Source organism: Microtus oregoni, unplaced genomic scaffold (assembly GCF_018167655.1).
Source record: "Microtus oregoni isolate MIOR12 unplaced genomic scaffold, Mior012 000016F_ref0000370, whole genome shotgun sequence".
NCBI classification, from domain to species: domain Eukaryota; kingdom Metazoa; phylum Chordata; class Mammalia; order Rodentia; family Cricetidae; genus Microtus; species Microtus oregoni.
In genome coordinates this window covers 1574908-1597743 of record NW_024543075.1, presented here as the reverse complement: position 1 = coordinate 1597743, position 22836 = coordinate 1574908, and the positions used below count along the sequence as shown (strand labels likewise).

The following is a 22836-nucleotide window of genomic DNA, read 5'->3' as shown; positions in this document are numbered from 1 at the left end:
GAGAAGAAGGGGCGGGGAGGAGGGAGAAAGAGAGAAAGAGAAGAAGGACCAAGAAAGAGGGGGCAAGAGAATGCCAACAGAGGGATAACCAAGAAGGCACACGGCTGAATGACAGGGTTCTATAGAAATGAGAAGCTGGGAAGGGAGAGCTCATGAGCTGAGGAAGTTTAGAGTAGGGAGCGGGCTGAGAAGAGCCACAGGAACTGAGTGGGCCTGGAGGCCAGCATGCTCTTTGGTATGCTCAGAGGCACCATGGTTAGCCATTTGTCCTGAGCTTCTTTTAGACCCAGACACACAGGATTTGCCTTCAGTTAACCCATCACTTACTCCTAAGAAGAGACTCCACCAGGTTGCTGCTCACAGATGTCACCTGCGCAGGCAATAGCAGAAAACAGCAAGAACAGCCAAGGTTGGAAGAACAGTTAGTAGGAATAGCCGATTTCTTTGATCTAAAAGTGAAAAAACAAACAAGAAATTTTTTTCTACAAGAGCAGACTTTTTTTTTTTTTGGAAGTCTATGATAAAGAACAAATGGAGAAGCCAACAGTCTTCTTCCTGGATGGGAGGGGCCTGATGAACAGGTCAAACACAGGGGGAACTGGGTCATCTTTTTGTCAACTTGACATAAGTTAGGGTGACCTAGGGAGAGGGAGTGTTGGTTGAGAAAATGCCTATATCAGATTGCCTATAGGCAAGTCTGTGGGGCACTTTCTTGATTGCTAATCAAAAGAGATGGTTCACCCTGGGTAGTACCACTCCTGAGCAGTCTAAGAAAGCAAACTGAGCAAGCCTCACGGAGCAAGCCACGAGGAGCAAGCCATGAGGAACAAGCCTCAAGGGGCAAGCCATGAGGAGAAAGCCTCGAGGAACAAGCCACAAGGAACAAGCTTCAAGGAACAAGCCACGAGGAGCAAGCCACGAGGAGCAAGCCACGAGGAGCAAGCCTCGAGGAGCAAGCCTCGAGGAGCAAGCCATAAGGAATAAGACACGAGGAGCAAGCCACGGGGAGCAAGCCACGAGGAGCAAGCCATAAGGAATAAGACACGAGGAGCAAGCCACGGGGAGCAAGCCACGGGGAGCAAGCCACAAGGAGCAAGCCTCGAGGAACAAGCCACAAGGAGCAAGCCATGAGGAGAAAGCCATGAGGAGCAAATCCTGAAGCATTTCTTCACGGCCTCTGCTTCAGTTCCCGCCCACGTCCTTTCATAGTGAATTGTAAGTTTTAAGCAAATAAAATGAGTCCTTTCCTCACTAAGTTGCTTTAGGTCAGCATTTTATCACTGTAATGCAAAGCAGACTCACAGAGGCAGGAAGGGAGGCCACCATGCTGCTTGTCACTCCTAAGAGCAGAAGGGACTGACCTTGTGTTCCAACAGGAAGGAGACATTCTTATTCCCAAGGGTTTGTTGACTTATTCTACAGTTTGGTAAAACACACATCACATGAAACTTTCAGAACATAGCCGATTAATCCAAGGTGTCTTTACATGACTGTGTGGCTATCTCCACACCAGTCTCTAGAACTTTCTCATGTTCCCTCACTGACCTCTTTCCCCAGTGGACACTAACTGTCCAGCCTTGCCCCCGACTGTGGTTCTCCGTGTCCTCTATTTCATGTCTGTCATCTTGTTGCTCCAGGACTGCCTGGGAGTACAACCACACTTGCCCCGAGAGCCAGGTTTATTTCACTTAGCACACTGTCTCCAAGGCTTATTATACGGCTGTGTCAGAGCATCTGTGCTTTTCAAGAGTGAATGCTATTCCATTGATTACACAGACTGTATTTGTTAGTTCATTTATCTACCCGCAGACCCTGGGTTCCTTCCCACCCTTGGGTTGTTGACACTCACAGGTATACAGTGTTGTAACTATAGGCCAGGGCCAGTGTATCCCAGTTGGATTTTACTGTTTTTTTTTTTTTTGAGTCCTGGGGGTCGAATTTAGGGCTTTATGCATGCTAGGAAAATGCTTTACCACTGAGCTTCAGCCAAGTCCTAATTTTTGCATATACTGTTAAATTAGGTCCAACTTCATTCTTCCACACATGTATTGGCCAGCATTATTTGTGAAAGAGGCTGCCTTTTCCCTACTGGATATTTGGCTCAAGGGTCTAATGACTGTAAAGAATTATTAACAATTCCACTAACACATGAATGAAGACAATGTGAGTTGTACATGATGATTCAGGCATGGAAAGGAATGAGGCCCTGACAGCTTCAACCTAGATCAGCCTTAAAACATGCTGCTCAGGTGGCTGGAGAGATGGTTCAGTCGTTAAGAGCATTGGCTGCTCTTGCAGAGGACCCAGGATCAGTTCCCAGCATGCATATGGTGGTTCTCAACCATCTGTAACTCCAGTTCCAGGGAATCTGTCACCTCTTGTACACATAAGGATCACAGACATACTTGGAGCAAAACCACCCATATACATAAAATATTTTACAAGAAAACATGATGGTCAGGGACTCAGGCACATACATGGTGATGCTACCTCTTTGAGCAGTCTAGACTGGCCAGGCCACCAAGGCAGATTGGCCTGGGAGATTCAGGGTCTGCCCGAGACAGAGATTCCTTTTAGGGGCCGTGTGTTTCGCAATAGATGGAGGGCTGGTACTCGTTGTTATTTTGATGTCTGCTTTGAAACAGTTAATGCTGTGCTGTGTGAATTGTTATTCACTAAGAAAATAGTCATGGTGACTAAGCATAAATCTGTCTTACTTGTCTCAGCCAAACTGCACACTGTGTTTGCTGTGGAGTTGCATTCCTGGAGCACAGGAACTCCCTGGGGACACCTGCAAAAAGACACCCTCAGTTCTTCCTGCCAACCAGCAGCAAAGGATGCCCAGAAAGGCTTCATGCTTGCTCCAAACCACACAGGCATCATCATGGTCCAAGATCTGAAACAGGGCTCTGACCACACAGCTGTGACCAGCCCTACTGCATCTTAGACATTATTGTGTGATTTTCACTAAATATGACACAAAATTTACTACATTTTCCTCTTCTATTGATTTCCATAGTCTCTTTGGTGGCCTTGGAGGGAGAAAAAGGACAGGCCTGCCCTGTTGTCATCAGGGACTGATTTCAGATTCCCCAGCCCGACAACACTCCCCAGCCTGCTGCTTGTGCTGGCTCCCCCTAGTGGTTTGAAGTCGCAACAACTCCATCTGATCACACACAGTTTAACCCAGACCTATATCTTCCTGGGAATGAATGAGGCTTTCCCCACCCCTCCCAAATCCTGATACACTGAAGAACCCTGCTCTTAGATATCATTCAGGAAAACTGAGTCCCTTGGCAGGTGATATCTACTTTCTGTCAAGGGACATTAGCCTTGGATATGTCTAACAATCCCCTCAGGCCACAGAGTTCCCATCTCCCCTGACAAGGAATGACACAGACTGTCCCCTTTTCTGGACACTAGAGGTCACTCAAACAATGTATAAAGCCGCCACCAACCCACGCCGCAGTGTTCTTACTTGATACATGGAAGGCAGAGTTCGGGGAATTGAGGGTCAGCATAAAAATGACCAATTCGACACTGGCATTTCCGGTCACTGGTGGCAGAGCAATCGGACACCATTTCCTGGTCTGCAATCCAAGGAAGAGTAGGGTCTGGTCAAGGTGAGCATCCTCAAATATGCACATAGACCCCACCATCACCTGAGAGGAACAGTGTGTCCCAGCACAAGCCTTACCAGCCACCACAGATGTACTGAACACTAAAACACACTGCTATGAACATCTTCACCCTCAGACCTCCAGGGTGGCTACCAGCTGAGGCAGATGATGGCCTGGGAGATTCATTGTTCAGCATCCCATACAATAACATCAAACTAGCCTGAGGTGAGGCCTCCATCGCAGATGGTCCTGATCTGTATGTCCATGCTGCCCCATGAGGCTCCCCCTCCCCAAGGCCACCATCTCCATCTGACATCTCTGGCATTGCCTTATTTAGTTACCTCATTTTTTTGCTGAAGAGCTCCTAGTGACCCTGTATCCAGACCCCTGGCGGGTCCTTGGGCTCTGGATGTGCACCTCTTAATTGAGACTGATTCGATGGCTTAGGAAAGAGGGTGACTTTCCCACTGGGGTGTTCCGTCTAAACCTGTGTCTATAGCTGAGTGCACCACAAGCATCCGACCTGTAAGTGTCACCTCTCACGGTGCTCTAAAGCTAGGCTGTGTTCATTCTCAGAGTACAGCAGTGGGTGCAGGCAGGGAGGACTCTCAGCCCTGCTCTCTGGAGGTGTCTTACAGCATCAGGGGATCTGTGACTGTGGAATGTGGTTCTGTCTGACTGTCTGTTTGTTTGAGATAATATTTCTCTATGTAATCCTGGCTGGCCTAGAGCTCACAACCTAGGTCAGGCTGGCCACACACCGAAGTGATCTATCTATCTATCTATCATCTATCTATGTATCTATCCATCTATTTATCATCTATCTATCCATCCATCTATCTATCTATCTATCTATCTATCTATCCATCTATCCATCCATCTATCTATCTATCATCTATCTGTCTGTCTGCCTCCTGAGTCAGGGAGCAGAGATGTGTGCTGCCATACTCAGCCTGCTTCCATCTTTATGCTTTGGAGATGCCTATGACAGTGCAGAGGCATGGGATATTGTGGGATTTGTCATTTAGTTTAACATGATTCAGTATCACAGGAGTGTGTATACATACACACCTGCATGTACACACAAAACAGAATTTTTTTTCACAATGCCAGGAACAAACCCAGGTCTTTTGCAGGCAAGCACTCACTCACTGAGCTGCATCCACTGCCCCAGCAATTACTTCAAGTTTGTTTGTTTCACCGTGTAGCTCTGGCTGTCTTTAAACTCACTATACAGGCCAAGCTTGCCTTGAGCTCACAGCAATCTGCCTCCAGCATGCTTGGATTAAAAGTATATACCACTGTTGTGGAATATTATTTTAAGATGGGTCGTATTTGTTTATGCTGTGAAATACTTGTTTTAATGATGCAAAGACGTATTGCATTCCTTTGTGCTGCATTTGTTTAACTCTGTGAAGCTGTATTATTGTACATGCCTAAAACATCTGATGGTCTAATAAAGAGCTGGATGCCAGTAGCAAGGCAGGAGAAAAGACAGGCAGGGCTGGTAGATAGAAAGAAGAAATAGAAGGAGAACCCTGGGAGGAGGAAGAAGTAGCAAGAGAGATCCAGGAGCAAGAAAAGAAGGGGTCGGCCACCCAGCCAGTCACGAAGTACAAGTAAGATATACAGAAGTAAGTAAAGGAAAAAGCCTAGAGGCAAAAATTGATGGGATAATTTAAGAGAAGCTGGCTAGAAACAAGCCAAGCCAAGGCTGGGCATTTATAAGAAAGAATAAGACAACATGTATGGTTTTTTGGGAGCTGGGTGGCAGTCCAAAAAGCCAAAAGGGTAAAAAAATTAAAACAAGCAGCAACATGGCACCATGCCCGGCCTGCTTAAAGTTTTTGGAAAACTAATTTTGTTACATATATTTCCATAGCCTCTTGGTTGACTCCTGCAGGCGTGTGCCTCTTCTCTGAGCTGCCTCCCAGACCCACATGCCCGCTGCTCTGCTCTTTAAGCTCTTCTATGTGTTTGGGAACTTGCACACATGGTTGCCTATCCTTGGAGGAGGGGAGCTTTTCTCATTACCTGCATGTGTTTTTACTAGGTTCTGCATTCAACTGACAATTAGGAGAGAAATACCTAAACCATGGCAGAAGGCTATCTTTGTGGTTGTGATTTTTCTGACATTCTTACTGAGTCCCTTTCATTCATAAGGGCTAAATTTTGCTTAGGTTTGGTTTTTTTTTTTTTTTTTTCGGTTTTTTCGAGACAGGGTTTCTCTGTGGCTTTGGAGCCTGTCCTGGAACTAGCTCTGTAGACCAGGCTGGTCTCGAACTCACAGAGATCCGCCTGCCTCTGCCTCCCAAGTGCTGGGATTAAAGGCGTGCGCCACCAGCGCCCGGCTTAGGTTTGGTTTTGAGACAGGGTCTCACTGTGTAGCAGTTGCTGCCCTGGCATTCACTATGTAAACAGGCTGGCCTTGAACTCAGAGATCAGCTGCTTCTGCCTCTTGTGTGCTGGGATTAAATGTTGTGCAACCATGCCCACAAAAAGAAAACAAAATTTAAAAGAAACAAATTTTAGTGGGACTCCTCAGCAGCATCCTGGCATCCATCGGTCATGGCTAGTCCGTCCCAGTGCTGGACAAATGTGTTTCTGACTCTATTGCCAGTTCTCACAGTGACTGTCATTCCTAGTCCAGTCTCTGCTCAGTCACATACTTACTTTTCTCACAGTTGGAGCAAGGCCTACAAGAGTCAAGGCCATTACCAGCGTCTGTGAACATCCCTGTGTCACACCTCTCACATATTCCTCGGGTGTGAGGGACCGTGCAGGGCTGCCGGACAAACTCACCTGTGGATAAGGGCAGACAGGGGTCAGTCTTGCTCCAGGCACACAGGGCTAAGGCCTATGTTGATCCAGGTGGCCTTAAGTCTTTAACACACATTCTAAATAATCTCTGGGCTGTCACAAACTGCTTGAGGATCTGTAATGGCTGGTGGCTTCCTGAGCTGCACCCATTCCTATGGATACCTGACCTCAGGGTCTAGGAACCGAGAGAACCAGTGGTGAGTAGAATGGGCTCCTTGGGCTCCCTGCAGGGCTCAGCTTCTAAGCCACAAGTAACTGACTCCTGCCCTTCAAGTCCCATGTCCTCCCCTTTGAGTGGGCAGTCCCAGGTTTCTGAGAAGCAATTGAGGCCTGGGTGAAGTCAGGTCACTTCCATTAACTGCCTCATAAACATGTCACTTAGCAAGAACTTTCTTTCTCCGGCCTCTTTTTGTTGTTGGTGGTGGTGCTAAGTCAGGGTTTCATGGTACAGCTCAGGTTGGCCAGAAATTCATAGCAATCCTCCTGCCTTAGCCTCCCGAGTACTGGGATTATAGGCGTGAGCTACCATGCTTACCTTTTTTTCTTTCTTACTACTTTTTCTTTTTCTTTTTTTTTTTTGAGATAAAGTCTCATTCTCATTCAGTAGTCCCAGCTGACCTGGAACTCATGGCAGGCCCATTGCCTCAGTTTCTCAGTGCCAGCATTATAGCTGTGAACCACCACACTCAACTTCTAATGCCTTTCCTAAAGGCAGGACAGTTCTTAGTCCTAGGAGGCTGTTCTGGGGCCGTTTTGTACCTCTGGGTTCAGGCTCTCTGATGCCAATTCAGAAATGTGCAGATGGCCCTGGGGTTTCCTTTCCTGAGAATTACAAAGGAAAGTATAAACTACTAATGTGGGGGAAATGATCAAGTCCAGCAAGCATGATCTCTCATGTGTTCCCCAAAGGACAGCTGCAGACATGACCAGGCGACAGCCTGGTGGATGACCCACTGAGTCTTGGCATTTGGTTTTTTTTTTTAAATATTTATTTATTATGGATACAATATTTTGTTTGCATATATTCCTGCAGGCTAGAAGAAGACACCAGACCTCATTACAGATGGTTGTGTGCCACCATGTGGTTGCTGGAAATCGAACTTGGGTTTTTTGGAAGAGCATGCAATGCTCTCAACCGCTGAGCCATCTCTCCAGCCCCTAGCATTTGGTTCTTGTATCTATTTGGACATCAATAATTTTTCATTTATGGCAACTGATGGTCGCTGCTGTTTTTAAGATTTTTAGTGTGTGTGTATGTGTGTGTGTGTGTGTGTGTGAGAGAGAGAGAGAGAGAGAGAGAGAGAGAGAGAGAGAGAGAGAGAGAGACCGTACATAGAGAGCAAAGAGGAAATGCCTGATGTAGGTACTGGGAACCAAACTTGGGTTCCTGTTAGAGTAACAGCTCTCACAGCTGAGTCATCCCTCCGTCCCTGTGTCCTTTTTGAAACAAACCACATTGAAATGGGAAAGTGAGAGATCAGAGAGAAGAATATTAAAAATCAAGCCCTAAATTTTGGGCCTCCTTGAGTCATGAAGACCTTATGAACTACAGGTTGGTGAGCTGTCCTGCCAAGATCCCACTGAGTGAGGGTAGGGGGTCTCCTGGCACCTGTCGCAAGTACAGGTAGGTGCTATTAACCCTCCCAGCTCCCTTTTCTGAACTCTCCTCTCAGCTGGGTAGGTGGGCGACCTTCCACTAGTGAGGCCTTGGTAGAAGTACTGGCACCAACTCTCTTGAACACTCAAAGAGGTTCCTTCGGGGGTCTGTGCACCTGGGTTGGGAGGCACTTCCTAGAGTTTGAGGGAGTAGGCAGTGGCTGAGTTGAGCTCCCTGTCCATACCTTCCTCATCCTATACAGCCTCTGGTGTGCTTCAAAGGCTATGCATGTCTATGCTCTGGCACTGGGTTCCATTGCAGAACTCACCTGCACTACAGAGTTTGCAGCAGAGGCCCCCAGACAAGTATTCATCACTGCCGCAGTCAAAGTGGTTCTCATTCTGTCTGGAGCGAAATTCTGAACAAACAATTCCCGGTAACTGGAAAAAGATAAGGGACAGCTTACATTTATTGGTAACTGCAGAGGATGGCCAGATTATGGTGGAAAAGGACATACCAAAAAAGGAGCCCCCTTGTGGAAAGCATATGGGGCAGGGATTATGGGAAGCTGTGCTGTAGAATGCTGGAGCCTGCAGTTGTCTGGGGAAGGCTGCACAACAGATCACTGCAAAGTTGGGTGGCTCTCTGCTGCTTGCATAGAAGTATTCCCCAGTTCTCTTCCAGCAGCCAGGAGGGCATGTTCTAGAGCAACTTGGGACCTACAAGGACCCTGTCATCCAAACATCAGGTTCTTGTGGCTGCTTCCTGTGGTGGAGCTGCAGATGGAGGCGCCAGTGGGAACAACTTGCAAAGAGTTAAAGGAGTCAGGGCTCTGCTTGGGTTTTGTTGGTTGCTGTTTTTTTCTCCCCTGTGTCCCTGGCTATCCTGGTTCTTACTATGTAGACCAGGCTGGCCTCAAACTCACAGAGATCCACCTGCCTCTGCCTCCGGAGCGCTGGGATTGAACACATACACCACTACTGCCTCACTTTCTTTTTTTTTTAAATTCACCTTCACACATTATTTCTCTGAGTACCCAAATGTTTTAAATGTTTTTCTTGGGCTGGAGAGAGATGGCAGTCAAGAGTATATGCTGGCTGGGCATGGTGCATACACCTTTAATCTCAGCACTCTGGCCAGCAGGCTAGTCTCTGTGAGTTCCAGAACAGTCAGGGCTCTATGTAGAGAGACCTTGTCTTTAAATAAAAAAAGGCTTGGTGGTGGTGTTAATCCCAGAACTTGGGAGGCAGAGGCAGATGGATCTCTGTGAGTTTGAGGCTAGCCTGATCTACAAGAGCTAGTTCCAGAACAGGTTCCAAAACTAAGAAACCCTGCCTCGAAAAACAAAGCAAAAGGCTTGACGTGGTGGTCATTGGTAGGGGATTGTTGGAAGGACACTATCTGTGGAGACATGCTATCACACAGGCAAGTCCAGAGCCTATAAATCAGTAGGTGACACACACTGGAAAAGCTTTTCACCCTTGTCACGGCTCACTTTTCTCCTCTGTAAAATGAAGATGGTAACATCCTTACTACTTAGGGTTGTGAGATTAAATAATCCACGCAAAACAGTTGGTATGTCCCCAGCATGTTCTCTCTCCTCCCCACTTCCTGCTCTAAGTGACCTGCCTTGCTCTACAGCCTAAACGTAAGGGACCCAAAGTAAGAATGCAGATCACTTGAGCTCTGTGCCGAAGAAGTCAGCAAGCGAGGCCCTCCGCTTCATGTTGGCATTCGCATGGCACACTCCTGAAAATTCCCCACAGCAGCAGCCCTTAGGACCCATCTGCACATTCGTGGGAGCTGTCCTCTCTCACATCCCCACTGCTCTCTGCTCCCATCTCATGGCTAGCATCCTCCCCACAGTCTTATCTTCCTCTGGTTCTGAGCTCCTGCCTTCAGCAAGGTTTCCTCAATAAGTGAGAGAATTCCTTGCCCGCAAGATTTCCTGGTTCAGAGATTAGGATCATATAACATAAATTCCCCCCCCCCCCCAGACAAACACCCCGCCATAGTCTTGGCCCATTTATTCAGTCAGGAATTCTGTCATTAAGTCAGGCAGAAGTTTTCTCGGTGTCACCCTCACCATCTGTTGAATGTGACAACTTGTCATCAATGTCCTGAAGGCAATGCTCACTACTGTCCCCCAGCCTTGCAAGGACTGAATGCTTGCCTGCTTCACCTGTGCTTTCTTTTAGGAAGGACAATGATTACAGGTCAGACTGTGGATTTGCTAAAATATCTTTATTTTTGGCAGAGCAGTGGTGGTGCACGCTTTTAATTCCAGCACTCTGGATACAGAGGCTAGCAGATCTCTATGAATTCAGGCCAGCCTGGTCTACAGAGAGAGTTACAGGACATTCAGGGCTACCCTGGGAAACCTGGTCTTGAAAAATAATAAAAAATAAACCTTTGTTTTCAATAAATATTCTTTGAGGATAGTCTGTTTTTTGTATTCTTTAAAGAGATGTTATCTTCAATGTTTTATTTATTTATTTATTTATTTGTTTATTTATTTATTACAAGACAGGGTCTCACTACACGGCTCTGGCTATTCTAGAACTCCCTATATAGACTAGGCTGACCTCAAACTTACAGAAATCTGCCTGTCTCTGTCTCCCCAGTGTTGGGCTAAAGGTATGTGACACTACACCCAGCTCATCTTCAATCTTTCTTTGAAGTACCTTCTTTTTGTGACAGTATTTGAGTCAATCATTTTTTTTTTCTTTACAACATTGTCTAGATTGCTTCTGGAGGTTTCTTTCTTTCTTTTTTTTTTTTGTTTTTTTTTGTTTTTTCGAGACAGGGTTTCTCTGTAGCTTTGGTGCCGGTCCCGGAACTAGCTCTTGTAGACCAGGCTGGCCTCGAACTCACAGAGATCCGCCTGCCTCTGCCTCCCGAGTGCTGGGATTAAAGGCGTGCGCCACCACCGCCCGGCTTCTGGAGGTTTCTGAAATTACAAAATGCAGAGCCAAGATGTCTCCAGAGATGCCTCAGCAGCCCCAACCTGGAGGGCCAGAGAAGTTTGCCAGGTTAAAAGCTACTCTGGATGTAGCTGTTCTTAAACTACTGTTAACTTTGAAGTCAGCTCTGAGTCATCATTATTGCACATCTTCTGGCAGCCTGTGGAGAAAGTCCCGACGACAATCAGATAGAGTGGCAGTCCCTGCCAAGTCTGCTTCTGAGAGGAGAAGCCACCCGGAAACAGCCAGCGAAGAAGTGCTCTTAACCAATGAAGTACTTCTCCAGCCCCGGGTGATTTTATAAAGCACTGATTGAAGTAAATGGTCTCTGAGCGCTCAAATCCTATCTTAGAACAACATAAGGATTATTTTTTGCTGTTGTTGGATCTAAATGTGTCACACAAACGCTATATCCTATCGGGTTTATAAAACCTAAATCTTTCCCTGCTTGGCAGGGTTTCTTTGTGCAGCCTTAACTACAGCTGTCCTGGAACTCTGTTGACCAGGCTTATCTTGAACTCATAGAAATATGCCTGCCTTGGCCTCCCGAGTGCTGGGATTAAAGGCATGTACCATCACCACCTTGCTGTTTTAGTTTTGAAAACAGATATCACTATGTTACCTCAGCTGAGTTGGAATATTCTTACAGAGAACAGGCTGACCTCAAAATTGTGACAGTCCTCCTGCCTGTCTCTTGAGTGCTAAGATTACAGGTGTGTGACACCAAAACAGGCTTAAGAGAAGTCTCATGAGAAGGATTGACATAAAATTGACTAACCAAAAGGTCATTTACAGGGTTGTCTAGGCTTCTTGTCTGTTTTTCAGAGTCTTACTGTGTGTAGCTCTGGCTGGCCTGGAGCTTGATATGTAGAGCAGGCTACCCACTAAAATTTAACTGCTGTTCACTATTAAAATGACAATGAACGATCTTGGGACAGAGATCCGAAAGGCCCCTGAAAGGCAGTGGGCAGAGCCATTTTTGTAGTAGAGTAGTTAGCACACCTCCGTACCAGCCTGGCTGGACCCCCACCCAAGGAACAGAGGACTGAGCCACTGAGCGCGTGCGCGAGCCTACATCTGCCCCAGAAGAAATTTTTTGTGCGTTTAGATGCTTTCCAATGAGAGGGCGGTGCGGCTTACCCCGCTTGTCCCAGTGCTCAGAGATACCGGTACTTCTCTAGGCTGTGCACTTGGCCATTTTCTCCCTACCCTAACCCGCACCCCGACCCCTGACAGCTTAAGGGTAGGTGACGCACCGCTCGCTCCGAGGTGCTGCTAGGCGGTGCCGGGGTGATTCCGGAGCGCCACACAGCCACGACCTGTCCACCGGCCAGCTGTAGCTTTCCTCTGCAGCCCAGAAACCCGGCGCCAGGACGAGGGTCTCAGTTCCGAGCCCCGTGACGGCGACCGGTCCACAGCCAGTAGCTTACCCATGCAGCCCAGAGACCCAGTGCCAGGACCGGAGTCTCAGTTCCGAGCCCCGTGACGGCGACCGATCCACAGCCAGCTGTAGCTTACCCCTGCAGCCCAGAGACCCGGTGCCAGGACCTGGGTCTCAGTTCTGAGCCCCGTGATGGCGTCACTCACCAGTATCAGCAGAAGCCAGCAAAAGGTGGCCAACAAACGATGAGAAGTCATGAGTTTGTCAAAGCACGCCTCTGGGTGTGTGTGTGTGGCGCTTGGTTGCTTGCTCTATATACCCAGGGTGACCGCGTCTTTCCTCCCATTGGTTCCAGTCTCTGAGCTGTACAGCGCCTCCCCCTCTCGACCCCTCCCTCCTCTGCTGGAACTTTTGTCGTTCAACGCCTCTTCCGTAAGGCTGGGAAAAGGAGACGGAGGTGGGAGAGCCACCAGGCCACACCTAGGCGAGACAGTGGGAGGCGCAATTCTTTGGCCAGTCTGTACCCTTTCGAATTCCTCGTCATCCCTCAGATCTGGTGTCTGCTCAGGCCTAAACCAAATCAAAACACAAACAAGTTTCCTTGGAAAGTTTGATGATCCCCTGAGGTACTCATTAGCTCAACACTCTGAAGTCCCGTCCTGTCCCGTCCAGTCCCTTCCGTCCCCCGTCGTGGTCGTCCGTCCCCGCCCCCCCCCCCCCGCCGGTCCCCGCCCCGTCCCTGTCCTGCTGTCCTGTCCCGTCCCTTCCGTCCCCCGTAGTCGCGCCACCCCGCCCCCCCCCCGCCCCGCCCCCCCCCCCCCCCCGTCCGTCCGTTCGTCCGTCCCCGCCTCTAGCCTCCCCCTCCTGCCCACACACACTCCAGGGCCTGTCTATCCCACTCTGCTGGGGGAGGGGAGAAGAAAGGTCTGTCTACTCCAGTAGATTTTTTTGTACCCCAAGTCCCTCTCTGATCCCTGTCCTTTGGTATTTTAAAACATTTATTATTTTTTTTTTTAAGGTGTGTGTGTGTGTCTGGGAGTGCAGGTGGCTTCAGAGGCCAGAGGTGACAGATAGGCTAAAGCTGGAGTTACAAGTGGTTGTGAGCTGCCTGATGTAAGTCTGGGAATCAAACCGGGGTCCTCTGCAAGACCAGTGCATACTCATCTCTCCAGCTGTGTCCACCCTCGTTCTTTAAAGTGGAATAGCATCCTGGTCCAGGAACTCTGTAACAGTTCAAGGCAACTGAGTGACTCTCTCATGTGAGTGTAGTAGCCCTTGATGGTCTTTCTGCAGAGATGCCCAGAAGGTTGCCCACATGGAAGTGAGGGGCTGGCTCAATACCAGGAGAATCTTCTCACCTCTAAAACAGATGCGGGAATCTCTTCTGGGGATAGTCCCAGGTTACTGCTGGGAATATGTGAGGGATTCTGCTTGTGCTCTGCCATTTCTGGGGCTGCTGTGTGATCTTGTAGCAATGTTTCATCACTACACACAGTAATAAAAGTCAACAAAGGGAAGGGAAGGACTTTGGTGGGTGAGGGTAGATCTTTCTGGAGCAAGAACTCAGTGGTACAGAGAGGCCCAGTAGTTAGTGTGACCTATGGGCCCAGCCTGGAGCTTTTCTCTTTTGTATTCATTTTTTTTGGACTGGCACACACAATGGGAAACGTTCTTAGGGTGAATGTAGTGTAGTTTCCTGTCCATCTCCGGGCAGGTGATACACATGTTGCTACATATGTCCAGTCTCTTACAGATTCATTATGGTGGAAGTCATTGGAAACTTAAATGTTTCACTGTCTTCAAGCACGTTTGTATGCAAACTGTATACAATACCTACAGCCCCATGTGACAGGACATCTCTGTGCTAGTTTGTATACAATACCTACATCCCCATGTGACAGACAGGACATCTCTGTGCTAGTTTGTATACAATACCTACATCCCCATGTGACAGACAGGACATCTCTGTGCTAGTTTGTATATAATACCTACATCCCCATGTGACAGACAGGACATCTCTGTGCTAGTTTGTATACAATACCTACATCCCCATGTGACAGACAGGACATCTCTGTGCTAGTTTGTATATAATACCTACAGCCCATGTGACAGGACATCTCTGTGCTAGTTTGTATACAATACCTACATTCCCATGTGACAGACAGAACATCTCTGTGCTAGTTTGTATACAATACCTACAGCCCATGTGACAGGACATCTCTGTGCTAGTTTGTATACAATACCTACATCCCCATGTGACAGGACATCTCTGTGCTAGTTTATATACAATACCTATAGCCCATGTGACAGGACATCTCTGTGCTAGTTTGTATACAATACCTATAGCCCATGTGACAGGACATCTCTGTGCTAGTTTGTATACAATACCTATAGCCCATGTGACAGGACATCTCTGTGCTAGTTTGTATACAATACCTATAGCCCATGTGACAGGACATCTCTGTGCTAGTTTGTATACAATACCTATAGCCCATGTGACAGGACATCTCTGTGCTAGTTTGTATACAATACCTACATCCCCATGTGACAGACAGGACATCTCTGTGCTAGTTTGTATACAATACCTACATCCCCATGTGACAGACAGGACATCTCTGTGCTAGTTTGTATACAATACCTATAGCCCATGTGACAGGACATCTCTGTGCTAGTTTGTATACAATACCTATAGCCCATGTGACAGGACATCTCTGTGCTAGTTTGCCTTAGCCTCTCTTCACCAAAACCAACTTGGGGAGAAGAGTTTATTAGGCTTCCACATCACAGTCCTTCGTGGAGAGAGGCCAGGGCAGGAACCTGGAGATAGAAACTCAAGCAGAGCCATGGAGGAGTACTGCTTACTGGCTTGTTCTTCCTGCTTGCTCAGTCTGCTTTCTTCTACAACCCAGGACCACCCTGTTGTCTGGACCATCCCCTGTTAGACAGGAAAATGCTCCACAGATATGCTCACAGGCTAATCTGCTGGAGACAACTCCTCAGTCGAGGTTCCCTCTTCCCAGATGACTCCAGTTTGTGTTGAGTTGGCAACGGAAACTATGACAGTCTCCCAACACCACTGTGTGAAAAACTTAGACAGAAAACCTTAGAAGCTGGAGAGAAGGCTCAGGAGTTGGCACTTGCTGCTCTTGCTTGTCAGGTAAAAGACCTTGCTATCCAAGCCTGAAGGCCCTAGTTTAAATCTCCAGACCCCACATAATGGTGAAACCACAGGCCCGGAGGTGGTGTCACATGGGAGGTAGAGGCAGTCGGGTGCCTGAGTTTGAGGCCAGCCTGGGTCACAAACTGAGTTCCCATACAGGCAGGCCTACACAGAGAAACCCTGAATGAGGGTAAAAAAAAAGGGGGCGGGGAACCACAGAACCAATTGCACTAAGTTGTTCTCTGGCTCAAATATCATATACACACATATGCACTCATGCATGCACTTGTACGTGTGCACATTCACACATCATGCACACACAATAATAACACTTTTTAAGTGATTTGAAAATAAAATAGGTGGACATGGTGGCACACACGGCCTTAATCTCAGCACTAGATAAGAAGAGAGATGGGGAACCTTGGATTATATAGTGAGTTCCAGGCCACCAGGGCTACACATTGAAAAATAAGACAGTTTTACAGACTTCTTTTCTTAGAGCTTGGCTTTAACTTGCTTATAATGGATTGGCTACATTTTGCCTGAGTTCAGTCTCGAAGATTATGGGTAAATTTAGTTTAAAAAAAATCATTATTTGTAAACCTCTGTTACTCAGTTTGACCAAAAGGAGAGGGGGTGTTTCCTTTAGTGACCAGATCAGACTGGATGGGGTGTTATGTTATGGTAAAAAATAAAATGGCACCGTTCCCTGAGTGGTGGCAGTGGGCAACAGGCCATGAGACCATAGAGGGCCATGAAAGCAGCTGGTCCCAGGCAGTGAGTCGTGCAGTAGGTGAGAGACCTCAGTGGGGCAGCCAGTCCCACAAGGAGCTACAGCCGTGGTGAGTGACAGAGAGAGATAGGCACACACCATACAGAGAAAGGGGGTTTTATTTAGTGGGTTATTGAAGGGAAGGGAGAACTCTCAACAGAGGACTCTAAAATGGCTGAAAGACACTTAAGGAAATGTTCAACATCCTTAGTTATCAGAAAAATGCAAATCAAAACAACTCTGAGATTCCATCTTACACCTGTAAGAATGGCCAAGATCAAAAACACTGATGACAACTTATGGTGATAAGGTTGTGGGGGAAAGGGAACACTCTGCATTGCTGGTGGGAATGCAAGCTGGTACAACCCTTTAGATGTCAGTGTGGCGATTTCTCAGAAAACTGGGAAACAACTTTCCTCAAGACCCAGTAATACCACTTTTGGGTATATATCCAAATGATGTCCAATTGTGCCACAAGGACATGTGCTCAACTATGTTCATAGCAGCATTGTTTGTCATAGCCAGAACCTGGAAATAACTTAAATGCCCCTCTACCGAAGAATGGATAAGGAAAATGTGGTACATTTACACAATGGAGTACTACACAGCAGAAAAAAAATAATGACATCTTGAATTTTGCAGGAAAATGGATGGAGCTAGAAAACATTATTTTGAGTGAGGTAACCCAGACACAAAAAGACAATTATCACATGTACTCACTCATAGGTAGTTTTTAAACATAAAGCAAAGAAAGCCGGCCTACAAACCACAATCCCAGAGAACTTAGACAACAATGAGGACACTAAGAGAGACTTACATAGATCTAATCTACATGGTAAGTAGAAAGTAGAAAAAGACAAGATCTCCTGAGTAAATTGGGAGCATGGGGATCTTGGGGGAGGACTGAAGGGGGTAGGGAGGAAGCAGGGAAGGGATCAGAGAAAAATGCGGAGCTCAGTAAATATCAATTAAAAAAACTGGAAAAAAAAACCAGACAAGCCCTGCCCTCTCCCTACCCTCTCCCCTCTCCCCATACACTGAGGCAGTCAGTATCTTTCTTCCACTTGTAGCCTGAGTCCCTTCCTTTTTGTCTCTTTCTCCCTAAGAGGTAGCTACTGCTGTGGCTCCTCTTCTCCCCCGTCCCTGGTTCTCTCTCTCTCTCTCTTTCTGCCTCTCTCTCTTCCTTCCTCTCCTCCCTCCCTCTCCCCCTCTCCCTTACCTTCTATAACCCACTAAATAAATACCCACTTTCTCTGCACCCACCTGCCGAGGCTGCAGTTCCTCATGGGACTGGCGGCTCCTCCGAGTTCTCTCACCTGCTGCACAGCTCTCTGCCTGGGACCCACTGACCCTCGTGGGATCCGCAGCATTTTATCTAAACCATAACATGTTACCCAATTTTTTCATATCCTTTGGGGCTCTTGTGGTTTCCTTTGGGAGCTTCAGGAAGACCCATGCTCCCCTCCCCAACCCAATCTCCATCTTCGTGATGTTTCCCTCCCTACCCTGCTCTCTCCCTTCTACTCCATTGCTGCCCTGCAGGGTGAGCAGTGCTGCCCAGGTCACAGGAAGCAGGGTAGGCCTTCAGCCTGGTACTGTACAGGAAACCTGCAGTTCCTGTTGCCTTTTGTTTCCTGCCCATTAGGAGAGTGGGTTCTCTGCACATGATTTCTTGGGAAAGATTCTTACTTTAAGAGGTTTCTACCCAAGTAGATAGAGCAGGCATACAGGAAGTGACGTGTTCTGAACCTTGGTCCCTCTTGCCAGAGCTGTGGAGCTGGGCTGAGATCCAGGCTCTGACTCAGAGCCTGACTCAGAGGAAGCGACCGGCAGCGCTGGTACAGGAGCCCTCGGAACTGCTCCTGTAAGAGTTGAGAGTGCTAGGGGCTGGAGAGGTGGGTTAGAATATTTGCTGCTCTGGCCATCTGAGAACTCACTCTATAAACCAGGCTGGCCTTGAACTCACAGAGATCTGCCTGCCTTTGCCTCCCAACCCCATCGTTGGTATTAAAGGCAAGTGCCACCACACCCGAAGCAAGGTATTCTTACCCATCTCTCCATCCCCCAGCAACCTTGCTGGGACCTAGCCCCGGCCTGACCTGAGCCCAGTTCCGCTCAGCACTCAGGCAGAGACAAAAGATCATACTTCAGCGCTGAACGGGAAGGGGGGCGGTTTCTAAGTTCTCTTCTCTTCCATCCAGGACACCTTTCTCCTCTTCACGTACGCCTGGGCATTTCCTGCCACAGTTGCTTCACAAGTCTAGGGGCTCAGGCTTGGTTCATGTTATGCCCAAATCTGCGAAGTCCTCCAAAAGCCAACAAAGAGACCAAGTTCCATATGTAAAAGCAAAGAGCCTTTATTTTATGCAAGTTTTCAAACTCGGTCTCCCCACATGTCCAACGTATTGGAATAAACGGAGAGCCCCGAGCTCAGTTAGAGTTGGGTTTTTATAGTAGTAAAGGGGGGGGGGGGGGTGAGGGATTTCTGAGGTTCAGGACCCGATTGGCTGACATTTGTCTAGGGGTGTTCTGGTGAGTGTGTGCCGGCAAGTGATCCTATCTACAGTGAACGTTAGGTATTTCCTTTGGATGGTCTGTTCTTGGGTGGTGCTTGGGTAATCTCAGTTTGTGGTTCTTCCTGCAACCAGGTATTGCTTCAGAGTAAACTGCTGAGACTCAGGCCTCTTTTACATTTATCGATGGCTGAGTCCTACTCTGGCAGGTGGCAATGGTTGGAAGTAAAGAACTTCCTTTTGGTGAGCTGTTCATATTTAGCTTATCATGTCTGGCTCCTACAGTTCACAGGAGTTCACAGTTCTCTCCTCCAGGAGTTCCAGTCCTGATGCTTTCTGCTAGCTCCAGCCTCACTGGCAGAAACACCTTCCTGTGTTAACAGCAGGATTGCCACAGCAGAGTGGAAAGGCATATCCTGGGCATGTAAAAAAAAGCTGCAACCTATTAGGTTCCTCTTTTAGGAGCTCACTTAAATATCCTGTGGGAGTGGTGGCATGCTGGGATTTGGAGTCCAGACCAATACAGCTCTCAGGCCTGGGGCCTGGAGGCTATGTGCCCAACTAAACATTCCAGACTCTAGATATAGGGATGACAGGAAATTTAAGTGATAATTGTGACCAACAATTCGGGCTCTCTAGGAAAAAGGGGCATTGACTCAAGTCTGGCTACTTCCTGCAAGTATAGGGTAACATGGGGACGAGGAGAGCTGGGTGTTGATGGGTCCACGCTCAGTGAGAGGAATTGGCTGGAAAGGTATCCCATGTACTGTCTTCCCGGAGACGTCAGGCATCTGTTCCTTGGGGGAGGTGAGAAGGCAGATGTCTAGCAAGAAAATATTGTTATTACCAAAAATGACTGTGCCAGGATGAGGAGCAGGTAGGCCCTTCATTGTGGCATCCTGGAAAACTGGAGGGTGGAAGGTCCTGTCTGCTAAACAGACCAACTGTCCTGAGTAGGTGCCCATTTGAGCCTAGAGAGATGGTACCAGCATGGGTGTCCCAAGAGCTTGGCAGCTGAGGGGGTGGTGAGGATTACTGTGTGAGGTCCTGTCCATCGAGGTTCAAGGGACTTGGAGTTAACTGTGTGAGGAGTACTCTGTCCCCTGGGGAGAGTGGGGCAGGTTGAGGGGCATTAGGATCCACTGGTGTGGTGGCAGGGAGTCAACTGTCAGCGTGTGAACAGAGAAGGGACCTTAAAAGGGAGAAGTAGAGTAGGAACTCCACCAATGGAGGAGTTTGGACTGAGAGGTGATGATGGTTAAGGAGAAAGGGCCTGCCATAAAGCAGCTCAAAAGGGCTCAGCCCATAGGGGAACATGGGGTGGTCCTAAGGTGAGTAAGGGCAATGGGGAGAAGGGAGGGCCAAGATAACCTCAGTTCAGTGGAGAGCTTGGTTTGTTGTTGTTTGATGAGTCCATTGGGCCTCTCTACCTTTCCCAAGGATTGTGGATGGTAGGGGGTGTGGAATTTCCAGGAGCATTGAGAGCTTCTGACATGAGCTCCATGACCCTGAGCCACCACATCTGCTGTTTCCCTGGAGACCAGAAATGCTTCTATCCATCCTGTAAAAGTGTCCACAAGTGTTAAGAGATCACGAAGTTTTTTTTATGAGTAGGCATATGAGTGAAATTATCCTGCCAATCTTCACCTGGTTGGTGTCCACAAAGCTGGTGTAGAGACTGACTTATTTGGAGAGCCCCTTGTGTTGGCCTGGGCACATGTCTGGCAGGACACAAAACATTAAGGTCCTCCCTTACTAGGATCAAACCCAGGGTCTGCCATGTTAGGCAAGCACTCTACTAACCTATGCCTCCAATCCTCCTTTAAGACAGGATACTAAGTAGCTCAGGTTGGCCTTAAATACCCAATGTAGCTGAGGATGACTATGAATTTCTGATTTGCATCCTGAACCTGGGGATTACAGGTACAATGATCTGTCCTGTCCCTTTAAAAGACAACCCTGCCCCCATCCGCTGAGGCAGGCAGATCTTCCTTCTTGCTTGCAGCCTGAGTCTCTTCCTTTTTCTGTATCTCCCCTGCCTGCCTCTCCCCCAAACCCCCTCAAGAGACAGCTTCTGCCTCACCTCATTCTCCCCACTTCTCGCCTTCCCCCCCCGTTACCCTCTCTCTCCCTCATTTCTCTCTCTCTCTCTCTCTCTCTCTCTCTGTCCTTTTCGCTCCTTCTCCTCTTCCCTTCCATATCCCACTAAATAAAATATCTATCCTCACTCTGCATGGTGTACCTATCCATGTCTCTGTCTCTCACCCAACACGATGGGTCTCCCTACCGGGGACCAGCCCAAGACCCGCTGACCACTGCCACTGCTCAGAGACCTGCAGTGTTTCTGCGCCGGGGATCCTGCAGCATTTTTAATTAATCCATTACAAGAGGTGATGTTAAGATAGAGGTTTTGAGACAGAGAGTGGTGTCCCGCTCCCCACTCCCTACCAGGGCCACAGCTGCTGCTGCTGTGGAAATCTGGGAACTCATCAAAGAAGCCTGTGCTTATGCAGAAGTCTGGGAAATCAGCCAAGAAAAGAGCCCTTGGAGGAAACCAGCCAAGAAGCCCGTGCCTACCACAATAAATAAATAAATAAATAAATAAATAAATAAATAAAAAAATAAAAAAAACAGAAAAAAAACAAAAAACCCAGACATTTGGTTTTGAATTCCAAATTAAACAAACCTGCCTTTTATGCTTTATTTTTTATTTTATTGATATATATTGAGCTCTACATTTTTCTCTGCTCCCCTCCCTGCCTCTTCCCTCCCCCTTCAATCCTCCCCCAAGGTCTCCATTTACTCAAGGAGATCTTGCCTTTTTCTGCTTTCAACTTACCATATAGATTAGATATATATAAGTTTCTCTTAGTGTCTGCATTGTTGTCTATGTTCTCTGGGATTGTGGTTTGTAGGCTGGCTTTCTTTGCTTTATGTTTAAAAAACACCTATGAGTGAGTACATGTGATAATTGCTTTTCTGTGTCTGGGTTACCTCACTCAAAATAATGTTTTCTAGCTCCATCCATTCCTGCAAAATTCAAGATGTCATTATTTTTTTCTGCTGTGTAGTACTCCATTGAGTAAATGTACCACATTTTCCTTATCCATTCTTTGGTCGAGGGGCATTTAGGTTATTTCCAGGTTCTGGCTATGACAAACAAGGCTGCTATGAACATAGTTGAGCACATGTCCTTGTGACACGATTGAGCATCCTTTGGAAATATATCTAAAAGTGGTATTACTGGGTCTTGAGGAGGGTTGTTTCCCAATTCTCTAAGAAATCGCCACACGCCGGGCGGTGGTGGCGCACGCCTTTAATCCCAGCACTTGGGAGGCAGAGGCAGGCGGATCTCTGTGAGTTCGAGACCAGCCTGGTCTACAAGAGCTAGTTCCAGGACAGGCTCCAAAACCACATAGAAACCCTGCCTCGAAAAACCAAAAAAAAAAAAAAAAAAGAAAAAAAAAAGAAATCGCCACACTGACATCCAAAGCTTGCATTCCCACCAGCAATGCAAAAGTGTTCCCTTTTCCCCACAACCTCTCCAGCATAAGTTGTCATCAGTGTTTTTGATCTTGGCCATTCTTACAGGTGTAAGATGGAATTTCAGAGTTGTTTTGATTTGCATTTCTCTGATGACTAAGGATGTTTAACATTTCGTTAAGTGTCTTTCAGCCATTTTAGATTCCTCTGTTGAGAGTTCTCTGTTTAGGTCTGTACTCCATTTTTTTTATTGGATTATGTGATCTTTTGGTGTCCAATTTCTTGAGTTCTTTGTATATTTTGGAGATCAGACCTCTGTCTGATGTGGGGTTAGTGAAGATCTTTTCCCATTCTGTAGGCTATCATTTTGTCTTGTTGACCATGTCCTTTGCTTTACAGAAGCTTTTCAGTTTCAGGAGGTCCCATTGATTAATTGTTTCTCTCAGTGTCTGTGCTGCTGGGGTTATATTTAGGAAGTGGTTCCCTGTGCCAATGCGTTCAAGTCTATTTCCTACTTTCTCTTCTCT

The 22836-nt window shown here is 47.4% G+C and overlaps 1 protein-coding gene across 1 annotated transcript; it reads right to left on the bottom strand.

Annotated features, from left to right (window-relative positions):
* Positions 1 to 1411: 1411 nt before the first annotated feature.
* On the bottom strand, positions 1412 to 9763 carry LOC121457614 (tumor necrosis factor receptor superfamily member 22-like). The gene is made up of 6 exons (XM_041666518.1): positions 9717 to 9763; positions 8366 to 8442; positions 6294 to 6422; positions 3479 to 3590; positions 2718 to 2791; positions 1412 to 1416 (listed from the first exon to the last, which is right to left on the bottom strand). Exons 1-6 carry the CDS (start codon positions 9761 to 9763, stop codon positions 1412 to 1414), a joined length of 444 nt encoding a protein of 147 aa, XP_041522452.1.
* Positions 9764 to 22836: the final 13073 nt, after the last annotated feature.

Excerpts from the sequence above, each read along its gene's own strand:
- LOC121457614 (XM_041666518.1), bottom strand. The coding sequence starts at position 9,763 with ATGAAGCGGAGGGCCTCGCTTGCTGACTTCTTCGGCACAGAGCTCAA. Across the intron at positions 3,591-6,293 it reads TTGCTCCAACTGTGAGAAAA|ACCAGGAAATGGTGTCCGAT; the intron begins GTAAGTATGTGA and ends CTTGGATTGCAG. Across the intron at positions 2,792-3,478 it reads CTCTGCCTTCCATGTATCAA|GTGTCCCCAGGGAGTTCCTG; the intron begins GTAAGAACACTG and ends GTCTTTTTGCAG.